This window comes from Manis pentadactyla, chromosome 8, assembly GCF_030020395.1.
Source record: "Manis pentadactyla isolate mManPen7 chromosome 8, mManPen7.hap1, whole genome shotgun sequence".
Classification (NCBI taxonomy): Eukaryota; Metazoa; Chordata; class Mammalia; order Pholidota; family Manidae; genus Manis; species Manis pentadactyla.
In genome coordinates this window covers 135,682,281-135,706,312 of record NC_080026.1, presented here as the reverse complement: position 1 = coordinate 135,706,312, position 24,032 = coordinate 135,682,281, and the positions used below count along the sequence as shown (strand labels likewise).

General features: G+C 48.3%; 1 protein-coding gene across 5 annotated transcripts in view; it reads right to left on the bottom strand.

Moving 5' to 3' along the window:
• The window catches only part of DOCK1 (dedicator of cytokinesis 1), a 480,397-nt gene that overhangs the window by 371,898 nt on the left and 84,467 nt on the right, over positions 1 to 24,032 (bottom strand). For 4 of the 5 annotated variants that reach the window (XM_057506476.1, XM_036899031.2, XM_057506478.1 and 1 more), the window contains exons 11-18: positions 23,270 to 23,342; positions 20,088 to 20,230; positions 15,873 to 15,998; positions 11,730 to 11,854; positions 10,478 to 10,576; positions 9,438 to 9,510; positions 4,359 to 4,462; positions 3,863 to 4,046 (exon numbers count right to left, since the gene is read on the bottom strand). In XM_057506476.1, the coding sequence (XP_057362459.1) occupies positions 3,863 to 4,046; positions 4,359 to 4,462; positions 9,438 to 9,510; positions 10,478 to 10,576; positions 11,730 to 11,854; positions 15,873 to 15,998; positions 20,088 to 20,230; positions 23,270 to 23,342 (927 nt within the window). The remainder of the gene's footprint in view (positions 1 to 3,862; positions 4,047 to 4,358; positions 4,463 to 9,437; positions 9,511 to 10,477; positions 10,577 to 11,729; positions 11,855 to 15,872; positions 15,999 to 20,087; positions 20,231 to 23,269; positions 23,343 to 24,032) is intronic. The other variant, XM_036899030.2, reaches the window with a different exon arrangement.

The window sequence follows — 24,032 nt, the reverse complement described above, 5'->3', positions numbered from 1 at the left end:
TGGCTGAATTCATTATTTCCGACTCCATTTACCATGAAATGGTTTGCACGTTGAAGCTTTAAAATTGCACTCAGAAGCCTAAGAGTGAAGGACTGGCCTTTCCTACCGACGAGAAGGCAGTTTCAGAGCAGCAGCGAGCTGGAGAAGACTGCTCGCCCAGAAAGCACTGCCCTAGAATCTTCTACCAAGTGGGCTTTTCCTGTTAAAGAACAACATGCTAGTTTTTGGTCTTTTTTTTTTTTTAGATAAAATAATAAACTAAAATAACTAACAAATTCAGGTACTGAAACTGCAAGGTGTCGGCACAGAAAGGAGACGGGAACCCCAGGCCCCGGGGCCACAGCTGTGCTGAGCTCCGTGCCCTCGCCCCAGCCAGCCTTCCAGGGCTGTCTGCTTCTTACAGTGGAATTTCTGTGTCTTTGTTTTCTAATAGAAAAATCACACCAAATGTGGAAGACAATGTCCACTAATGACTTTGTTCAAGACAGCAAGATGATTTTGTTTAAGGCATGAAGACGGAATCCAAAAACATCTCCGGGAGGGAACATGTGTCCACAAAATGGTCACATCAGGTTACAGCATTATCCTGTTCCGTGAAAAACACAACTAGCAAAGTGCATCTAATTTACTGTTTCTGTTCAATGAGAACAAATGTCAGTGACACAGATTGTCTACAAAAGGGAAACCCTAGCAAATAATGAAAAGAAAAATACAATTTTGGCAAAAGGTAGAATTTCAGGCAACCAATTGTAATTTAAGGATCAGACCACCCAAAGGGCAAACATGTGCTGAGCATCGAAACACACATTCGCATTTATCTGACCCTACCTGCAAGTGTAACTGACAAAGGGAAGAGTTAAAAAAATGGGAAAATGAAAAGGGGACAGTGTCCTACAGTACTGTGGAACATATAAAGCACAGGCTCAAATACCAGCTGGGCCACACCACACTCTATGACCTGGAGCAAATAGCCTCAGTTTTCCTATCTGAGCAATAGGCACAATGTTGCCTAATTCACAGAATTAAATGGTGCAAGAATTAAATGGTACGACAAGGAGAAGGACTTAGCATGATGACCGGCATGAAGACTAATGACAACAGTCCTTCGCAGAGATGACTGGGGAAAGAACATTTCAGCCACTCGTCGTCAAAGTCAACATGTTTTAATCTCTAAGGGAAAATGAAGTAACAAAAAAGGCTACATCCTGCCCATGCATGCTATCAGTCCTAGAGTTAAGGACGATTTCCATCTCACAAGAGTTACCAGTATTTTTTTAATGGAGACTAGTTAATTACCTGGATCCTATTCATGCAAGCTAGTGACAGTTTGGATGTGGGGGAGGCTGAGGTTTACCTGGGTAAAATTGGGAAAATTCCTAGAGAAAGAACAGCTTGAGGAGGGAACACGTTTTCAGAATGCAGAGCTTGCCCAGCCCCAGCTACGCATGGCAGATGGGGCTGGCCTGCCCTGTGCCTGTGTTCCCAGAGGACACCGCAGTCTGGCCCATAAAGACTGTTTCATGACTTCTCACTCTCTAATTACACAGTGAGCTAACCGAGGAAAGGAATCCCACATTACGCATGTTTTCATATCCCCCATAGCATCAAGCATAACGCTGAGAACAGAGATGTTTAATACCAACCTCGATGAATAATTCAGCCCCTGCTTTTTTCCCTAAGAGATGGAACTTTGCAGTAACAAATCATGGTCTCAGGAATATGACTCCCTCAAAATGAGAATCTGATGCTCAGAGGCCAACTGGGGCAGCTCTACCCTGCACAGGCCTGCCACACCACCATCCCCAATAGACGGATTGCTGGCTGGTGTGAAACGAAAGCCGAGAGATGCGCCCCTTTACCCTGGGTGAGCAGCATCGGAATCCTCTGGTTGCCTGGCAACAGCTGCTGCTGGGCCCAGGGCGCTCGCTGCCTCCATTCCAGGGAGGGATACCCTGGGCTGGTGAGATGCAGTGAGTCGGGGGAGGAGGGGGTTGGACCTGAAATCGAAATCATGTCGAAATCACCACCCTGGGAGAGTTCTGCGACTTAGTATCTCAGGGATCTCCTAGTCCACAGTTCTCTTCTCCAGAAAAACGTGGGCTAAGAAGGATTCTGTAGGTGGGCCTCACAACCTAACTGCCCTTCAGAACACTGTTGAATGTTCTGGGGAAAATACGTTGAAGCTCTAAATAACAACTTCCAAACATGCTTTTGGAATATGACCCACGTACAAACCGGTGGCTTCCTATATAGGGAAAAATGGCAGCACACAGCAGCTCCTATTCAAAACCCAACATGCCACAGGGATTGGGTGACCGCTCACCGGAGAGGCTGCCGTTGCTGAGTTAAATGAGGCTGTGGACAGGGCAGCTGCCAGGCTAGTGGCCACATCCACATCTGACCTATCTGGGCATCCTGTCCATGACTCAGTCCCAGACCAGCACCCACCTTACGACCCCAAACACTCCCGGGGGCACTAAATTTACAAGCATCCTGTGCCTCCTCCACCCTTCCCCGTGCCTGCACAGAGCCCAGGGACCCAGCTAAGGGTTTTCACCGGCTTATGGAGATTACTGCATGACCACAAGCAGGATAATTCCTAATGCCTCAGGCCAACTATGACGGCGAAGGTACCATTTAAGAGATGTATCCAAATGGCCTCCAAGCATGTGATGTGTTCCTCTGCACCCTTTGCACACGAGACCGGTGAGGATAAAGCATAGTTTGTGTGGCCTGTGTAACAGAGCAGAGACAACAGGTGCACCAGGTTTGACAAGGACCTGCACCAGCAAATAGCCGGCATGCTTTCTGCCAATGCAGGGGCGCTCCTGTGCTCTGTCCTGTTTATCCTGTTAAGGTCCAAAGGATGGCTGTTCCTCAGGCAGACGTGAGACTACTGCCAAGACTTACGGGCAACCCCCAGGGACCCAACTCATGAGAACAACAGACATTAATTTTCAGAACCCGTACAGGGTGGCTAAGAGGAAAAAATTGGGTTTTCAAGCTGAGCTTCAAGAGAGCATAAAGTCACTCTGCACCACCGTGATACGGTCACTGTGGAGGATGCAATATTTGAATGTACGACTTGTGCAGAGGAGCCTCTACCTCGTGCACACAGTGTGCTCTGAGTAAAAAGCGCTCGGGTCAGAGAGCCGTGCTGCTGGGGAGGCCGCTAGTGGGGACAGCGACGAGGAGCAGCCTGGATGGCCCAGCACAGGGCCACCAGGCACCCTAATGCTGCAGTAAGGCTGGCCTTTGGTGTCCGGAGTCAGCAAGGGGTGCCTTATCTCACCGCCGGGGCACCTAGAAATAGCACCAAAACCAACTTTTAGAAATAAAGATAACTGCTAATTATCTCAGTGAGTAGCTGAGAGAGGAGAAGACTCAAAGAGGGTGTACCTCACATCCTGCAGCCCCGGACACTCCCAGAGCCCACGGCGAGGCAGCAGCATCGCACGTGCCCAGAGGAGGAACATGAGGTCCAGACAGGCCAGAGGCTCTTGTCCAAGGTCAGTCCCAGGGTGAGCACTGGGCTAGGGCTCGCCTGGGTCTCCGGTCTGACTCTAATCCTCTGCACTTTCCCTATGCCATGCTACCTTCCTCTGGACAAACGGCTTTTTAAAAAGTAAATCCATTGCTCTATCTCTCTTTAAGGTTAATCCTTAGATCAAAACTGGAGCATGAATTTTAAAGGATGAGGGATGCCACCCACTCTTTCCTGGTCCCCCAGGGCCATGACCGGAGGCTGCAGGAAGGGCTCTCATGCACCTGCTGTAGCGGCCTCCTTTACTCAGCAGGGAGCAGGGGAAAGGACAGAGTTCTGGGAGGAAAGCCCCTGGGGTGAGCACGTCCCCAAACTCACCGTTCTGGGTGAGCTTGGTGGAACACACGAGAGTGGAGATCTGGAAGGAGTCTTTGCTGATGGTACAGCTCCCGAGGCTCTGCATGCTCTTCCCCATCGCCAGGTGCCCCTTTTCCTCTAACTCTGCTTTCGTAGACGGCAGGCTCAGGTACGTCCCGGCATCTTCCAGCTTCCTCGCTTCGGCCTGGGGGTTTAATCACGCAACATGTCGAACATTATTCACAGCCAGCGACACAACTTTTTCCTATCCCTTGTCATCCTTAATCCTTTCAACCATCCTAGTATTTGTTCTTTATCATTTCCTAGGCTATTTTAATGATTTCCCTTATTCCTGTAGATTAATTGGTGTTAACAGAACATTTCTTACACAGTATCTAAAGTGTTACTGTGTATCATCATCTCTCTGTAGAACAGCAAATGGGCTGCTCACCAGCTGTCCATCTGCATAACTAAGTTGCTAGACAGCAGCTTTCCCACCAGCAAAATGCACACACACCTTATAGACGATCAGATCGTGCTCTCCGTCCCTCAGAGTGGTCCCATCATATCTCATCAGTTTTACAAATGCTAGTGCAAATATCTTCTCAGATTTATCCTTGGCTGCAACAGAAACCAATGATCGTCTTTAATGGCCATGGTAACAAAATAACATCAGGAAGTGCTACAAGAGCTGCCGTTATGAAAAAAATTACAAAACTGTGGTGATAGATGTTAAAATAAACGTAAATAAATGGAGAAATGGGCAATGTTCACCATTAGCAAGACTCTTCTCACAAGGAATCAGCAGTGCTCCCATTAATCTATAAATTCAAAGTGATTTCAATTAAATCTCATGGAAGGGTTTCCTCATGAAACTTACAAACTGATTCTAAACCACGGAGTAGCAGGTCAATTTGAAGAACATGGGGGAACACCTGAAACCCTCGAAGCCAAGAGTAACCACAGAGTGGCCGTAGTGAAGACAGTGTGGTTTGACACAGGGACACACAGACCCATGGGGACCAGCAGGCCCTGAACACAGGCAGGCTCAGGACACTGGCCATCAATATGCAAAACAAAACAGACTCACTCCCACCTCCTACATCACTAGTATCAACTACAGGGGGACTACAGACGTGACCATGACCTCTGGCACGGTACCCGCTCCCCTCAGCCATCTGCACGCGAGACACGGTGCCTCACTTCACTCCTGCTTCTGCTGAAGGGTCACCTGCTCCAGGAGACCAGCCTGTCTGAAATAGTGAATCAGTGACCTGGTCACACGCTTTCCCTCCCAACTCCCTTTTCCTCACAATTGCTATGGACTGTACTGTGCCCCCAGCATTCTTGCTGAAGCCCGCACCCCCAGGACACTGTTTTGGAGATAAAACCCAAAAGGCAGGGCTTAGTTAAGTGAGGTCATCCAGGTGGAGCCCTGAGCCCCACAGAACCGGGGCCCTTGCAAGAGGAGACACCAGAGCTGCCCCCCTCTAGAAGTGTTCACGGCAGGAAGGCAGCTGTCAGCAACACGCAGGAGGCCTTCCCCAGAACTGCCGTGCTGGCGCCCTGACCTTAGGCTTCCAGGCTCCAGAACTGTGGGAGAAAAACTGTGCTATTTCAGTGCCCAGTCTGTGGTATTTTGCTACAGCAGCCTGAGCTGACTCTGACACAGTCCTGATCACTACCAGGCCACCAGACTCATGAACGTGTGTGTGTAAGCATGTTGTTGTTTACAGTTACTTTCATTCACTGCACTTTGAAATGCAAGAGACATTGTGTGTTTTGTCATCGTGATTTCCCCAGCGCATGAAATAGTGGCTGCCACACAGGAGGAATTCAATAAGTATTTATTCTAGCTGGGAGATAACAATAAACAAGTTCGGTAGATGACAAAGCAACAGAACTTGGTGATCTGTTATAGGCTGGCGGTGGGAACAGGGCTGACCCAGCTGGATGCTGGAAAAGGCCTCTCTGAGAAGATGCATGGCACACAAGCTTAGGTGTAAACCTTCCAGAAAAAGAGATGGCCAAATGCAGAGGCATGGATGCGGGGATGGGCATGGCCCATTTGGGGACAGGAAGCCAGTGTAGCTGGTGAGCAGCAGGCAGCAAGGGCCCCGGGTCGGGTAGAGAGGGATCTGGGGTCTGAAGAGAACAAACAGATTCGCCATGAATCCCGCAAGAGGCATCTGAGTGTGGCAGGGAAACACCAAGTCCCAGAGCTAGAAAGCATCTTTAGAACTGCATATCCCAGACTCTCTTCTCAGATGGAAGGGCAGAGGTCTAACAGGGAAGGAGCACACGTCCACCCTCCTCGAGTCAGAGGCTCAAAATACTTCCCCAAAGGCACAACGCATGAGGAATGTGTCTCGGTAACCTTCACAGTGCCCGTGTCCATCAGTCTCTAGCACACAGTAGGTGTTCAATCAATGCCAGCTGACTAAAAGGATGAAAACTAACCAACCAAAAACAATGGGAGGGATGAAGTAAAAAATTAAGAGCCCTAGGAATTGATAAATATGCACAAGGGTACTAGAAAACATAAAATAGCTCAATGTTCAGGTGAGAAAGAACAGATGCTTCTAAGTTTGGGCTCACATAAAAAAAAGAGATTTGCCTCTATAAAAGCAGTCGTGGCTCCAAAGGACACGGGAACGTACCTGCCAGCAGACGGCTACCCTGATCCTACTATTAAGTAGCACAAAATAAAACTGTGCCTTTTATTAACATTCTACAGCTTCACCTCAAAGGGACGGACTGCATTTGCTGCATGCTCATTAGCGCCATGACGAGGCAGACAAGACACAAAACGTCAGGGGCCACACGAGCCAAGGCTGTCCACCTAACCAGGCCCCTACAAACAGGGGAGGCTCAACTCCTGGCAGGCTGGACTCAGGAGCATACATCTGCTCTCATCATGTAAAACACAAGCTGATGCACCTAGAATTGCTAACAAGCTGCCGGAGTGTGTTAGGCACACCAGCATCCAACTTTCCGACCAAGGACAGATCCCAGCATGAGAAGCCCCATCACCGGTTCCCTGAGCTCACCTCCCCTTTAGGGGTAAGCAGCTTGGACCTCACTCAGGGCACGTGCAGTGTTACAACGTGGCCTCAGTTCTTTCTGCTTCTGACCCAGAGGGTCTGCAGACAGGGCCAGCTGGAGAGGCCCCCATAGCCACTGCCATTCCAGCGGCGGGCAGCCCAGGATTTCACCAGCATCACATTTTCAATGCTCAACACGTTTCCGAAACCCCACAAGCTGTGGCCAGGGAGACTTCATTAATTATGCAAATGTGTCGTGGTATGTTGGGTGATAGCATCTTGTCTGTAATGAGTACTTAAAAGTGACAAGAAAAACAAGGATTTTGAAAATTAAAATGCTACAGAAGATATCCCTCTGCCCTAGTGTAATTTATTAATTAGAGAGAATGAGCTTCCAGTGAACGGAGAGCTTGCTTTAGAGACGAGTCCTCTGTGGATTCTAGACTTTGTCCTTGCCCTCCAGCAGGGTGCCCCGCCATCTCCCCAGCACCCCACTTGGCAGAGCTCCGGCCTACTCCCAGATCCTGCCGTTTCACCAACCTAGGACACCAAGCACCATGCCGCTGCCATGGTGCCCCCCATTCACACACTCCCCTAATCCATGTGATTCTCCCAGGCTGCCACTCTCTACTTGGTCCTTGCAAGCTGACCTCACACCTCAATTCAAACCTAAGCTCTGCAAGAAGAGACCCCTCTCCGTGAGCGGTATACCCAGCAGGTGCTAAATAAAGATCAGAGGACAGAACTGGCCTTGCTACACGCCAGAGGCGTGGGAGTACTACACTCAGACCCAAGGAATGGGGTTTGAATCAGAGCTCTTCCACTCACTAATTAGGTGACTCTGGTCCACTCTGGTGGGTCTCTGGGCCTCAGTGTCCCCATGTGTAATATAGAAAGTGATGACATACTGATACCACATGGGGTGTTGTGAGAACTAATTAATACCATAAAAATACTTGTGCGAGGAGCACAGTACAAGTGTACAGAATGGGTTAGTTAATGTTTATTAATAGTTGTTCTTATCCACAGGTTTCTGCATCAAGATAGCCATGCACAGTCAGCGAGGCCTGGCCTGCCTGGTGGCCTGGATTCCGCCCTAAGGCGAGTGTGCAATGCACGCTGCTTCCCAAGCTGCCCTCCTTTATGCGCCAGCGTCTCCTATTCTACTTGAACTCTGACCCCTTTTAGCTAGATCCCAGCTCTACTTAAACCCTGGGACAGGTCAAGGGGCGGAATGGCCCTGTGTCCTCCCGCCCCCTCTACCTTCACACACCCACTCACCATGACGGACCCTGTGCTGGCCTTCACCCCTTGTTCAACCACCTCCCTAGCCTCACTCCACCGCGTGTACATCCTGGGGGCTGATATCCATGCTCTCCGCACGCCAGCCCTGCAGACCTCCCGTGCCACGCCTGCCCATACCTCTGAGCACCAGTGCGGCCCAGGCTCCTCGCTGGCCCCAGAAAGAGGTGCACAGCCCCCAACCTCAAGCCTCTGCTCCCATGTTCACTCTCCCAGGCTGCTCTCCTGCACCCCCACCTCTGCAGACCCCACACCTCAGGGAGGGAGGGTCCAGGCGAGACAGGCCTACAGACACAGTAAGAGTGATGGACACATTGCCATCCTCTACGGGGTCCCTACTCTATGCCAGTTATCACGCTGAGGGGGGTCAGCAGCCTCCGTCTTGCTTGGTCATCAAGACCTGGCTTCTCATGCCCAGGCGGAAGCACCCATGATGACATGGCACCCAGAGCCCAGGCAGAGGACCCCGACCCGAGAGGCCCTTGCCTCCACAGGGTCAGTGGTGACAGACACAGCCTCCAGAGCCACCCTTCCCTTCAAAGCCACAGCTTACACAACTGTAGCCAATTCTCAGTCATGTATTTTCCCAAATCTTAGCCCACTGCCAAGTGGGGTACAGACCACCAAAGGTGCATCTCCCTTTTGCGGTATCTTATTTGGTGTCTAGCACAGAGCCACATCCTTAGTAGACAATTAATTCAGCAAACATGGTAAGACAAACTTCAGTCACTGAGGACAGATTCCTTGGGAAGGGGAGTGATTCCAACACCTGCTTCTCCTCCCAAGGTCGATGCTGCACCAACATCTCCGAGGAGAAAAGCTCTGCCTGACTCCAGACACCAGGGGCCACCCAGAAAGAAAAAAAGGCTCTCGAGGTCTTCAATTCCAACGTAAAAAGCATTAAGAGCTAATTTTTTTTTTTTTGGGAATCTACATGCTGTACCTCAGTGACTTTTCCAGCGGATGGAATGGCATTACAAGTCAAAACGGAGACCCAAAGGATGGACAGCAAGTCGCAACAGGGAAAAGGGAGGAGTAAAATGAAGACCTCCTGTGCCTGGTTCAATGAGAAGTCGACGACATTTCCCAGGAACAGGTTAGTGTGGGAAATAAGCTGAAGCATCAAGATCTCTAAGTGTCACAACCAAGTTCTGGAACATTCTAGAACAATTCAGAACAAGAGCAGCTTATTGAAATTTTCCCCTAGTTGTCCCTTGAAAACAACATGGGATAAGAAAGTGATTACTCACAGTCCTGTGATGATCTATGACGGAAGGTAAACCGAAGGTGACTGCGGTTAACATCCTCAATGGGAATGGCCACCTGCAAAATTGAAAAAGGAAATATAAGCGCCTCTTCCAACATCTTCTCACATGAACGGCTTTACTCGGCTGTAGATATCCTATACAACTGTACACATTTCCACAAGGCAGGGGGGAAAAGACTGCATACCTAATCCCTTACCTGATTTTCCCCAAGCCCCAAAAAACGCCTTTTGAAAACATAAACAAGATCACATTCTAAAGGACACCAAGCAGGCTCTGTGAGACAGTTGAAGTTTTCTTAAACATTCTGATCCTCACTGTTAAAACTCCATTTTTTAAAGTGGCTGTTTTCATTTTTAGCCCTTCTCAGAGGTGTCAATATTCCCTGGGCTGCTGCAGGGACCTGCCCCAGCTGCAGGAAGACAGCTTTTTTTGTTGACTTACAGAAAAAGAAAAAAGACCTAATACATGCTGCCTTTAAGCAAAGATTGTCCCTAATCCTCACATCTAACATCTGTACTCTGGAGCCAACCCTGGCCTCATTTTCAAGTATTAGAATCCTTGGCATTTGGGCTGGTGTTTACCACAGTGGGCTACAGTGGTGATGTCAGCACGCCGCTCTGAGACACAGAGTCGGTGCCACGGGAACGGAGTCCGTCTTGCCAGCAACAGCACGCATATACTGTCATCTCTCTTTCTTTCCACTTGGTGTACAGATAGCATGCCACACGTAAAACAGATCCAAGAAGAGAACGATAATCACTGTCTTTAAAGGACTCTGTCATTTGTCTCCATGAACGTCCTATTTTTATGTCCAAATGGAGCTGAGAATAAATGTATTCCAAGAAATACCAGCATGGTTCCTTAGCAACCTTGAACGGCTCTGCTGGGAGAGCTCCTGTGCCTGTGCAGGGTACCCACCAGCGAGCAGACCCTGAGTTGGGTGGGAGGTGGGGACCTCCTTGGGATACAAATGAGCATTTCCTAATCAACCCCATGGGATAAAATGGCTACGTAAATGATACCTTAACAGTCTCAAACCAGCGTGGCTGTTTTACTTGGTAGTAAATCACAGACTTGTACTCTGAAATCGCTTCATCACCAGCACCCGGGAAAATCACGTGCTTTAAAAGAAGGCATAAAGAGTTCGTGTCAGACCTCAGGGAGCTTGACACTGTACACATCTCCTCACCTCCCGCCCCCGGGAGACAGGCCGGCAGGAGGAGGCAGGGCGCTCCACGAATGCCAACAGAGGCCAGCACAGATGAGCATGCTCCCAGTAGTGGGAGGACAGATCCATCCGGAGCCGGCAGCCGGCGTAAAACCCTGCTGTTGGACTCATGAGATCTTGATGGTATTGAGGCAGGGGAGCTACGGCCCTCCATCCTTCACGCCCTCACCCCCAATAACTGTAACTTCAGGATGTGCAAAGAGCTGCTGCCTCACTCGGTAGGTCTAGGACAAAGGGTTACAGACCAGCAACGGAGGCGGCCACACGCCTTTGGTTCCTCCAGCCATAAACACTGACCTCTCAACTCCAGTGGGGCTGATACTGGGAAAGCCCAAGTGCCAAGGACAGCATGGCCCAGCAGTGACAACAGACGTGGGCCACCCCGAAAGGACACCACCCACCTCCTGGCACAGCTGAGCCTCATGTACCCACACAGGTATTGCTCTCAGCCACATGGGCCCAGGGGTGCCCAGCCTTCCAACCATGGACCAGAGAGGCAGCTGGCAGAGATACCTGCTGTGGATCGGCCACCGGTTATCAGAGGAGGCTACCACCTCTGGGCATTTCCCAAGACACAACCCGTCCTGCAGGCTGCCGTGACCGTGCAGGATGAGGTCTTGGTAACCACCACCCAGGAGAGCATGAGAGGAGATGCCCAGATTGAAACCCCAGATCCACCTGTCACCTGACCCTGAGCAAGTGTTCTCATCTCCCACATGGTGATCATACGGTATCTGAACTGGTAGTGTAATTGCTAGACCTTTGAGCCTCAGGTGCACACCGGCAGGTGAGAAGCCGTAACAGGGTTGGGCAAAGAAGGTGGTCGGGACCACAGGGATCTCCTGACGCAGGCTGGCTACCCAGACCCAGCAGACACAGGACCTCTAAGGCAAACTGGAGAATGGGAAGAAAGGGTAAACACCCAGCCCTAGAAACAGGTCCACACAGCCCCACACGTGTCCTTTGGCGTTTTGTCGCAGAGCCAAGGTAAACACTCGGAAAGTAAAGCTTAACCACTACAGGTTCAATTTTGTAATGACAAATACCTCCAGTCGTTTTCCATCTTCGTCATACACCGACACTGTGACCTCAACATTCTTCGCTGTGGTTTTGCTTCCTTTATCAAAATCTCCTTGAACTAATGTTACATAGATATCATTTCGAACATCACCTGGGGAGTGGGGGAAATTATACCTGTAAAACTAATCCACTATTCACAGCATTAACCATGAATTCTACAAAACCATCTAATTCACACTTTTCCATAGCAGTGTATTACAAATATTGTATTAGATGATTATGAAATGTTTTGCACAAAATAACATCAGCATTTAAAGACACGAAAAAAGCAGTTTTCAGCAGCAGCTTCAGACTTGTGAGGAAGAGGACAATTTTTCAAGGCCCTTCATTATCTGCTTGGTCCCTCTCCTCTGTGGGCAGCCCGAGCCCAGAGCGGCTGAAATGCTATTGATGGGTTTTCAATGACGCATCCCCCATCTAGTGTCCACAGCCTACTGAGGCTCCTGTCACCATCCCTTGTTGGATGCTGGCTGTGGGCATACGTGTCTGGGCAGACAAAGAGAATCACAACACCAACTGGCACACTGAGATGACAACTGGCAATGTTGACCTCCTCTGCGTTCTTCTAAGGAGCTGAATGAAAAAGAAAACTGGTTAAGAATTAGAACCACAAGCCAATGTCCTGAGTTGATGCCTAGGATCAGACTTGGGATGGGTCAAGAGAGAAGCTTTCTGCACGGATCTTCTCTCTTCCTGCCAAGCAGCTATCCGGGTTCCTGAATGGGGACCCCAGGGAGCAAGAGAACAAAGCAGACCTCTGCATTTTGAAGTAAGGTGAGCCTTCATTTGTGCAAAAAAAATCAAACCTGAAAACAAACAGCCCCCCACCAACAACAGATGAGCTCAGTACATTTCTTCCCACTGAGAACAGAAGGGACCTCTGGTAACAGCCTGACAGGAAAACCTCGCCAGCTTCATAAGCAACGTGCCGCCTGCAGACCAAGCACCACCACGCAGAGCTGCTCCTTGGCCACCTGTGCATGACCCACCTGCTCATCCAGGGGCTCCAAGGAGTGTCTCTGTCAAGAGCAGGTGGCCCACTCTGGGCGAAGAACAAGGATCCCTTAAGGAAAAAGCCCCCTTGCTTTACTGTTTTTTATTTTTGCCTTTTTTACTGCTCTACTCTGGCTTTTCATGTACACAACTAGTATATTAAGCTTTCATTTAAAAGCCATTATTACAATAATCCCAGCGGGCTGCTATCACAGCCAAAGGAGCTGCTGTGGGAAGACACACGGCTACCCCAGTGACGCTGACCATGGCACAAGTGAGGAATGATGGAGCTCAAGGCCAGGGCAGGAGGCCGGGCTGCCAGTCCAGGACCTGCCACTAATTAGCTGTGTGACCTCGGACATGTCACTTAACCTCTCTGGCCACCCACCACTGAACAGCCTCATTGATAAGGCAGAGCAGTCTCACGACCTCTCAGTCTGGAAATTTTATCAAAGCACAAAAGCCATAATCAAAAAGGGCTACAAGAAATTCAGAAAGGCCTCATCAGCCAGAGAACCCCCATTTGTGTGCTGGGGGCAGGGAGGCAGTGAACCTCAGGGTCTCACTCTCCTGCTGGCCTAGGGATCCATCCTCCAGAGCAGGCCCAGAAGGGGGAGCCTGTTTATAACAGGTAACCCCACAGATGGGCACTCACAAGAGGCCGTTGGCAAATGCCTGCCGGACTACAGGGTGCACACTGGGAGGAAGGAACTGCAAGCAGGCATGGGCGGATTCAAAGAGAACCCTCCCTTCACCTCCTCCAAGCCTCGGGCCACCTTCCCAGCTCAGGGGAAAACTCCTTTCCCACCAAGATCCTTCAGAAGGACCCTGGGATCTCCAGGAGCTCATGGGAACATAGAAGGGCTGGTGACAAGAGCAATCAGCTGGCCACTGTGCAGTGGAGATGCACGTCGCTGTAAGTCGCACCTGACAAGATGGAATGATGTACACGTTCTACTGGGCTAAAAGCCAGGGGTCTGAGTGAAAACCCCTACACTGTCTCTCCCCTGAGGGTAAGGAGAGCCCCACACAGCCTGTCAGTGATTCTCAGGGAACATGGGTGACTCACTCCAGCTGGAATCCCTCACCCCGAGAACCCCTACTCCCAGCTTATTACACAGAACTTGCCACAACAATGGTCAGCTGTATAGTTTCCCGGGGAATCTATTATGAGATGAACTTAGAGGTTTGGACTTAACTTTTTAAGTCTGTCAGTTACAAAGGAAAACACAACCAGCGTGAACTCGAAGTTTTCTGGGTCTCCCTTCAAACATGAGGACACCCTAAGGCCACCTGACCTAAAGCCATGTTGAATATGTCATGATATCATCCTTATCTGCAAATTTGCATCTAAATTCCAAATGCAAACAATACATCCACAAAGAAGTCCAAAGTCATTTGCTGCATAGACTTGACTCATACAAGCTGTAATGTTCCATAGTTTTGTAACTTGAATGTCATGCTTTCTTCCTGTGGAGACAGGTGAGCCATGATCAGTCTAACCTATTTAAGTGTCTTTCATATCAATCTCCCAGGAGAGTTATACAATGACCCACAATAGCTCTAAGAGAGTAGAAAGAACATGTCCCTAATGACCCTAAAATGAACAAAGTGGTAACTCTGAGGGCATGCACACTGAGTAGATACCTCTCCCTCCACGTATGCAACAGGCCTATAAAAGGAGGCCACAGGGAATCATCAACTGTGAGGTGTTTGGCCCCATTTCACTCTCATTAGCCATCTGACTTAAGGCTGGGGCTTAATCTTGATGGAAATTAATTCAACACCAATCTGTAGCCTTCCAAGATCCTTAGATGGATCAAGCCAGATTATTAATGTGAGCATTATTTGCAAATCAGAAAGTATCCCATGGATACAAAGGATAAATATTAATATGCTTCCCAAGATCTTGTGAGGATAAAATCAGATTATTAATATGAATGTTATTTGTGAGCTAAAAAGTATTATGTAAATAAAAGAGTTTAATCGTAACATGGAATTCTGTTATTGGTTTACTAAGCTTCAAATCCATTATTGGGCCTGAGCAACACTAGTGTGATAATTAATATGAACTCAGCAGGTATCAGGTGTAAATATTCACTTTCTGCTCCTCCTTCCTTCTTTTGATCATCTATCTGTCCAGACATCTGCACGGTGTCCATGTCTCTCTCATGCAACCCTTGCATTCAGAAGGAGCTGACTCGGCCCAGAGGTCCAGGTGGCCAATGTTCCCATTCCCCCTCCCACCATCACTGTCCAGGGCCCAGGGGGACTGAGCAGTCCAGGCACAATGACCTCACTTGGAAACGCTGGGTCACAAGCCTGCCGTCTTCTTCAGGTCATTGAGATTTGGGAAGAAGATGGGAGCCAGCAGGGCCTGTTACCCAGAGGATGAGGTCAGTATGCAAAGGAGACGTGTCAGCAGAGAGAGCTGCAGGGCACCATAACCGGTGGGCCAGGTGGACCAGGAAGTGTGCTCCAACTCTGCTCCTCAGCTGGGTGAGCCGATAAATATCCTCACAGTTGAACCATTTGGACTGGCCTCGTGTTTTCTGTAATTTACATGCTAAAGCCTCCTAACTCCAACCAGCCCTATAGGTAGGGATTCTTATTATTCTCATTCTTCAGATGAGGAAACCACAGCTAAGAGTAAATCTTGGTAAGTTGACCAAGGCAACTGAGCCAGGGAGGAGCAGAGGCAAGACGCAAAGTCAGGCACCACCACACACGAGGTCCTGCGCTCTCAGTTCTAGAGCCAAAGGTCCGAGGCTGTGGACCACTGTGGCGAGGAGGCATCTAACACATAACCTACCCAGAAGGCCTCTTCTCAAAGCCTGGAACGTAAGAAGGTCAATTTTTTCCTAAATTGTGCCTCCTTCACTTTGAACACGTTCTGGTTAATCCAAATGCTGTTACAGGTTCATGACATCCCTCTGCAGGAATGAACCAGAACCACACTGGGCTTACACATCACCTACCACATGCTCAGCCCTCTGGCTTGCCAGAGCTCCTACGGGTCACTGCCCACACGCCACTCTTTGTGGCCAGTTACATGAACCCCAAATGCTGACTACATCCACACGACACTCACAAGTGCTACAGGAATCAGTTCTTACCAGGCATGATTATCTCCGGAAACCCAGTTTTCCGAGCCACAGCTGTGGTCCTGTCCACTAAATGAGGAAACTCCTTTCTAATCTGATGGATATCTCCAGGAAGCAATTTCAATGTTACCCACAAACCTAGAAAAACAATGGATGCATGAGTCACATTTTATCTCGTACATTTTAAAAAGATTTCATGAAACCAGTGCAATAAATGAACAACTTTTAATTCACAACTCGACATCTTAAGAAAATACGTGGATGTATGAGAAAGAACAAGAGAGGACCAGGAAAAAGGAGCCCGGGCACAGGGGAATCACCTGCATCTATAGCCACGATACCCATCCTGCCCCGGAGGTGCGACTGCAGGTGAGTGCACACTGACAGCACTCGTGTCCCACATCTGTCTGGGACCAGTGACTCAATTTTGAGTTGATATATATTTAAGATGAATCAGAAGGTAGCATTTTTCTGGGAGTGGATCAAGAAAGCTATCATTTTCCATTCTCCCAGGAAGGATGACAGCAGAGGAGGACTCGAGAGGTAAATTCACAGCTCCACTAACTCACGAAGGTTTCAAATTGCTAAGCAGCACCCACACTCTCCAGAAGGTGGGCAGCAAAGCCCTGGGCCATGGGCCGGTGGGCCAGCCCACACAGGAGGGGGTGGCCGCAGCCGGGCAGCCAGGACCCTCTGTTTCGCAACGTCACAGTCACGGCAAAGGAGCAACAAATGCCTTGGCCCTCACTCGGCTCTTTCCTCCAAGGGGTAAAATGGAGACTTTCAAACCCTCTAAGCAAAATGGCGAGGGGGCCCCCCCCACCCCGGAGAGGGAGCCGTGAACTGACTGCCTCCAGAGAGCTGAGTGAGCCGCACCCTCCCCCTTCCCCTCCACAAAGCTGATGGAGGAACACAGTTTTTCTAAAACTCCTGAGCAGCAATCAAACAGGAGGTAATGGCAAATGGGAACAAAGCGACACTTTTCACAAAATCAAAGGCAGGAGACAGCAGCTGCTTGGCTCTCTCCACCAAGGTCAAGGACTGCGCCTTTCTCCCAGGTGGGAGGGGAGGCTGCCACCATCAGCTGGCACACCCAGGTCTCCGTCTCTGAGACCCTGAGGGTCTGGCCTGCTTGCACCCTGGCCACTCAGCTACAGAGAACCCCATGTGCCTATCAGAGAATGAAGGTATCTGTCCCCTCACACTACTAGTGCGCGCGCGCGCGTGTGTGTGTGTGTTTTCTCTGTCTTTCCTTTTATATATTTTCCTTTTCCTTTCTTTTTAAGATATAAACCTCCAAATTATGAGGGCAGTTTCAAGGAGGAGAGAAGCATAACCAAGAAAAGGCAGTCCCTAAAAAGACGTCAGGGGGTGGCACGTACCCTGGGGCACATGAATCATTGCTCAGGCTGTGCACTGCACAGGCAACTGGGGCAGAAAGGCAGTTGGGAACCAATCCTAGCCCACACACTGCTCATCAAGCCATGTGCCCCGGCACTGACTGCACCTCCCTACTCACCCAGAGGACAGCCCAGCTTTCCTAATTCATACAAAAGCACAAGAGGCTGGCACAACTTCAGCCCTGTAGGACTGTGAGCCGACAGACCCCTGAAGGGCCAGGCACCTGACTCCTGGCTCTGTCCTTCGGGAGAGCAAACCAAGTGAAAGGGGCCCTCACAGAACTGCAAAGGACTTGACCGCTGACGTTGACATGGTCCTGGTCCCTGCTGGGGACACCAGGATGCAGCTAAAGGTCTCTCAAATCTTCGAAGTGCGTCCCAAGACCTCCCAAAGGAATGTCTCAAGGCCCAATCTAACTCAGGACGTTTTTTGAGGACTTGCAAGATGTGGTAAGGTAATTTATTTACAGAGGTCGAAGGTAAAGAAACCTTCAGTAACATCATTCTAAAACCCTGTCTTCCTCACAAATACCAGCTTGCTCAACTATCTCGGTTCAGAAACTAGTGACTCAACACAATTCAATTTGTTAAAACACAATTTAAACAGAGAGATCAGATTTTCCTGATTACGCTGAATTTAAAACACTTTCCTCACAGAAGAAAATGAGGCCAATTTTCAAAGAAAACATGCATTTTAGGTTGAGTTTGGCTTAACCAAGATTACTAAAAAGAAAAGGAACGGCATCCATTATATCCCGAACAATAGGAGCAGATGTCTGGGGGTGTTTGAGGATTCACTGTCCGCATAAAACACCCAGCGCCTCTGGGTTTAGGGTTCAGAATAATCTGGACTGACTATAAAAGCTGTTGTCACCTCCGATAAGTAAACACATTGATGTAAACAAAACAGGCCAAAGTCTGGCGATGAGCTCAGAAGACAGGCGCGTGGGCAGAGGAGCTGAGAAACTCACTGGTGCTTTGTGAGGATGGACGTCCTCGTCCCTCCCACCTCCCGGGCTGGTGACCAGGACTGCGTGGCTTGCTCAGGGCAGGCTGGGTCACTGCTGATGGGAACTGGGGCTCAGCTGGCCAGGCCCCCTACTGTAGCAGCTGATTCTCCCAGGCTTCTCAGGGCTCCTGGAGTGCGCGCACAGGGCAAAGACCGAGCCCAGGAGAAAGGCTCCCTTCCGTGTCGAGGTGAAACGGAGCCAGCCACGGTGCCCAAGGGCGCTTCAGCTCAGGAAAGCCCCGTGGTCCCCTTGGAAAACCAATGTTCTTGCCTCTCAGCTCTCAGGATGGAAAGACCCCTCCTTCCCCTGGAGTGCAAGCAACGGGGCCCCCAGCAGTGGTCCATGAGCCTCTGGTAACACAGATTCTGGCCACAATACCAGCGACAGAGGCATGCTTTGGGTCCTCTTTCCAAGTAATTTCCTGCTGGCTTGACACCAACCTCCACTTTCCTTGTGTGGGTGGCTCTGTAATAAAAGTTTATCAAAACTGTGGTGACTCTGCAAGAGAAGTAAGACCCAGTGGGAGCCAGGGGCCTGGGGCTCCTCGCCAGAGAGAGTCTCCAATCGGAACGACTTTAATTGGATCTCCCTGTGGTTTTCAATTAAAGTGCAAATTGGAGGCCAGTTAATTTATGAGAAGATCGGTCCTGGGTCAGCTTAAACTGCTCTGTTATATAGAGGCCACATTTCATTAATGCTTTCATCTGGGATTTTTGTTTTGCTTTCGTTTGCCAGGGAGGGGGGGTAGTTCACACCAAAGGAAACCAAACATCCCTCATTCCTCCAGAACATTCTTTAGACTCAATTCACACTTCCCTTTAGAACAATGGGAAACAAATCATAATCATTGTTTCTTAAAAGTCTAGTGACATACGGTAACGAGGCAATGAACTGAGTCTATGGTAAGGCTGCATCCAATCAAGGGCTGAGAAGTGATTTTCCCACGGGTGCTAAAAGCAGCCTAGGTAGGAGAAATTCTGAAGGTGACTCCCCTCGACCTGGAGGTAGAGCCTCTGTAAGCAGTTGTTTCCTGGCACCCCTCCTGGCCAGCCTGAGGACCAGCTGTCACCAGCCCAAGGTGATTGATTCATTGCCTCTCCCAACAGAAGGTCAGCAGCTGGGAAACTTGTCAGCATGGGATTAAAAACGATGAAGGCAAAACGGGCAGAGTCAGGGAGGAGAAATCTCTTCGATTACAGAACTAAAGAGAATTCATCTGCAAAAGGAAACCACTTTCTCAGGGGGACGAGGAGGGGAACCTTAGAGAACATGGCAGTGATTAGCACGTGGTACAGACGAAGAAAAACAAAGAGAGGAGCTCAGGCAGAGGCGGGTCATGTTGAATGCCTCCATGTTTCCCCAAACAGCAAGGGGCGCAGCGCCGGTGGGCAGGTACTGTGTTCTGGGGTGAAGTCATTCAGGCGTCTTTACAAGCGGTTAGGATGAGAGCAGATGATTTAGAGTCTCAGGATAACAAATCAACGCGCTGGTTCCAGGATCATCAGCAGTGGCTCTTGCTAAGTGTCTACTTGTATCCCACTCAGCCTTCCCGGCCCATCCAGGAGGGTGGCTCACAGCAACACTTACAGAGGTGATGCGCAAGGAAACCCCCATATGCTGTGCACCAGAGCCAAGTACGCACCATTTGTCCACACTGCCATCATCACCACCATCACCCTGATCCTCCTCCTCCTCCTCCTCCTCATCCCATCACCATCACCAGCATCATCATCATCAAAATAAAATGCAAACCACATGGCATCATCCCAAGTTCATGTAAGTGGACATGTATAGAAACAAAGCAATAGAATACATACCCTGGCCCTTGTGGTTGACTTCTTTGGCAGCAATGACTTTGTTTATAACAGTCTGAAGGAAGTCATTCTCCCCTGCCACCCTGGGTGAAAAACGGGATGACATGTTCAGCGGCTTGTGTCGAATGGCGTCATCCAACGCGAGCCTGGAGGGCATGGGACGACCAAGACCACAGGAGACAAAGGGGCACAGAGACCCAGAGGTCACGATAACAAGGGAACACAAGACAGCATCGTCACCAAATGCGAGAGAGTCATCATGAGTCAACGCACGACAAAGGAGAGGATAGGTGACAAGAGAGACAGGGAAGAGCATTGATCAGGAAATGCTGAACCACACAAGGGAAGTAAAGCTGAGATCGACCCTCTCCCCAGGAAATAAACATGCACCGGGCCTCCACTCCACTGCCACTAGACAATAAGAAAATGGGGAGCTTATCTGAAAATAATGTGTTTGGACAGCATTTAACCCCAAGAATGTTTATGGCCATTTCTTCAAATTCAATGAATTCTTGACCATAACTTAGGTCACAGGGCAGGTGGTTTGAAAGGAAAGGCAAAATCAAGATGTCCCGCCAAAAAAAAAAAGAATCACTCCAATCTAATTGCTTGAGAAACTTGGGTGGTAACCACTCTACTACATCAGCCTGTTTACCCAAGGTAGCCTCAAACAATTAATTGTGAAAAAAATAGCATAGTCTTCAGAAAACACAACTATCGCGTCTGAAAAGTGAAACTGTGACTCAACTTTTAATGTAAACCATGTATATTTCGGGGGGGCGGGGGCAGGGATCAGGGGTTTTTAATGGAAGCTTTACTAGGACTGAGAGAATAATTACAAACAGGCAAAGACAAATGCCGTGGAGCATAGCAAAGAACAATATGCAATGAGCAAGAAAATGTACCTCATGTAAATAATGTTCACAGTCGCTTCTAGAACCAGGGACAAGTGTTATTCATCACTTGAGCCCACATTACTCAAGAGAGCAGAGGAGTGTTTTAATTTACTTCATCAAGTTAAAAAAGACAGAGAGAGAGAGAAATGTACACCATGTTTCCTTCCCTAAAACTTACCCTCTGATAATAAATCAGTTTTAATGGAGCAAAAAACGGTTTCATTAGCCTAGAATTTCCCAAAGAACTGGTTTCACTGCTTATTTTGCTATTAAAATCATGCTGTTCTTTTGTTTCGAGCACAAGAAATACTAATCCGTATATTAGTTTTCCTTTAATGCAGCAGAAATCACAAATTACATTAAGAGTTGAACATGTCATACCATTTTTTAAAGTGGATGTTTTACTACGAGACGGAAGAAGGCAGCAATGTGCCATCTCCACTAGCTGATAACATGTCCCAATGAAACTGAGATGGGCGAATCTAAAACTAATAGCCTCCCTAACTTTTCAAACTATAGCCCCAGTTTTTGTTTTTTTCCCTTGACTTTTCCCAGAAGACACTAGCAGGCAACAGGTAATTTCAACTCATTGGTACATCTGGGCATTAAAAAACTGAGGTCAAATACCTAAAACAGCATTCAAAACAGCATTGGGCTGCACTACTTCTCATTGGCAACAGAAACAACTTGATATCACTAGTTTATAAGGATGTATTTCATTTACTACCTCAATAGCCGCCCATGTTCAAACGTGATGTTCCCCTTGAGTACTGAGGAAACTCCCGGATTCTGCAGACCTGTGTAACTATCTTCACTGGGTGTGATTACAACATAGCACTGCCCAAAAGCACACTGTGCGATGACACACATGTTCTGTACCTGTGCTGAACAATATGGGAGCCGCTAGCCACCTCTAGTACTGAACACTCTAAATGGGACCAGTACGACTAAGGAACTAAATATTTAATTTTATTCAATTTTTGTTCATATAAATAGCCACATGTGGCTGGTGGTTATGGTAACTGGACAGAAGAGTAAATGTAAAGCAATGAAGCCACAGAAGCTGCCTCCGGGTGTGTGCGGTGTGATACAGTGTAACCGAATGCTTTGCAGAAATTTCTGCTGGGCCACGCTTTAGGATGTTATCTGATCTGATCACTAACAAATCTACAAAAGAATTTCATTGCCACTTTGAACAAGCGGTTCTTAAGCCAGGAGCTGAGTCGGATGGTCTGCCGTGCAAGGTTACATGGCGCCAGGGGAAGCCCACCTCACATCTCCTGCCCACCTCCCACCACCCCAGACAGGACCCCTGCAACCACCCACTGGGGACCTCCAGCCTCCAAACTCCTCAGCCAACACCTGAAAACCATGTAAAATGTCTGGTATAACATTTTTTTCAAAGGAAGCAGGTACATGAAAACAGATGAGGAGGAGGAAAGAACAGGGCACCATGACAGGTCACGCCAACTTGTCTCAGCATTTACTCTTCCTCTAAGGTTTCACACCCCCAGGGGGAAACTGTCTCTTTCGATTAACCTGAACCATTCTAATGCCTCTTTCTTTCTCTCCACCTCTGTCTGAGGCAGAGAAGTGCCTGAGAAGTGGCCATAGACTATTAGCTGAGTGCCTCTTGCTTTAATCCCCAAGAAAATAAGACCAATTCTTTCAGCTTTTTCCACGGAATCCGCCTTCAAATCAGACAATCAGTGTAACAAATCATCTCCAAATGCTTTCCATTCCCACACCTCGCTACAGACTTCAAGTCAGAAACTAGACAAATCCTAAAAATATCAAGCACAGATAGTGTCCACTCTAAGCAACAAGAGAGACAGAAAAATCAGCAGTGTGATTAATTGCTTTAAGTATTATTTTCCACTTTACAAAAGAATTTGTCATTATTTTGCTTGGTTTTCTATTTTAAAAACAGCAACCTCCTGTGATAAATTTCAAAGTATTATATTTTAAAAATGTGACTAGCTACTAGAATAAATCAATTATGTAAGGAAACATTCATGCTCAGAGTAGAACTGTAATTCTCCATGTCCTACGTGATAAGGCAGTTCGGATCATGTACAAAAATCTACTTGTAAGACCATAAACAAACTTTAACCCAGGATCTGTGGCTACAAGAATGCCCTGCACGATAGCAGTGACAAAACAATTTTCATTATTATAAAATAATCAATCCCTATTTGTGTTGAATTTATAAACTTAATTATGAGGATAATTATTACAAACATACACTTTCCATATTATATCTGATTGAGTACTTTGCTCCATACTTACGGCTGAAAGGGAATGAAGTGCTGTTTATCTTCATCGTCTACTTTTCCATTTATTATATCTGTTACATCCATCACTGGGGACAAGAAAAGAACAGAGATTGCTTTGCTTAAATGCTATAATCATAGAACACAAACAAATGAACATCAGAGTGTCTTCTGACAAACAGCATAAACTGTTTGGTAGAATGTTTTTATGTTCAAGTTTAAAGTATTTCCATGTTTGAAAGACAAATTAAGTTACCTGAAAATGCTGGCCTACATGGGGTAGGGGCTCAAATGGCAGAGTTCCATTTACCAACCTCTTTCCCCTATGATGCCATGAGCTCTCCAGAGCTGCACTGGCCAACAGAGCTCTTTATGATGGTGAAATGCTCAATTCCACTGAATACCTAAAAGGTGGCCAGTGTGATGGACAAACTGAATTTTTGCTTTGATTTCATTCATTCACCTTTCAAGAGCCACCATGTGGTGAGGGGCGAGCATTGGATGGCAGCTGCATTCCTCCCAAGAAGACAACACAAAAGTAGCTATGACTGACCCACGCCATGCTGGCGTCTGTGGACCCCGTTTCCAGGGACGCTTGACAGCTAGTGTTCACAATCACCCACTACACGGCTGAGGACGCCGAGGCTCAGTGACACAAATGAATGACTGCGTAGACAGCTAGGAAGCCTCCAACACCCAAGCCCCAACCAGTACCGCTAGAAATGGAGAGGAACTGGTAGGACCGGAATGAGGCATCCCCACTTCCTGGCTAGTTTGGT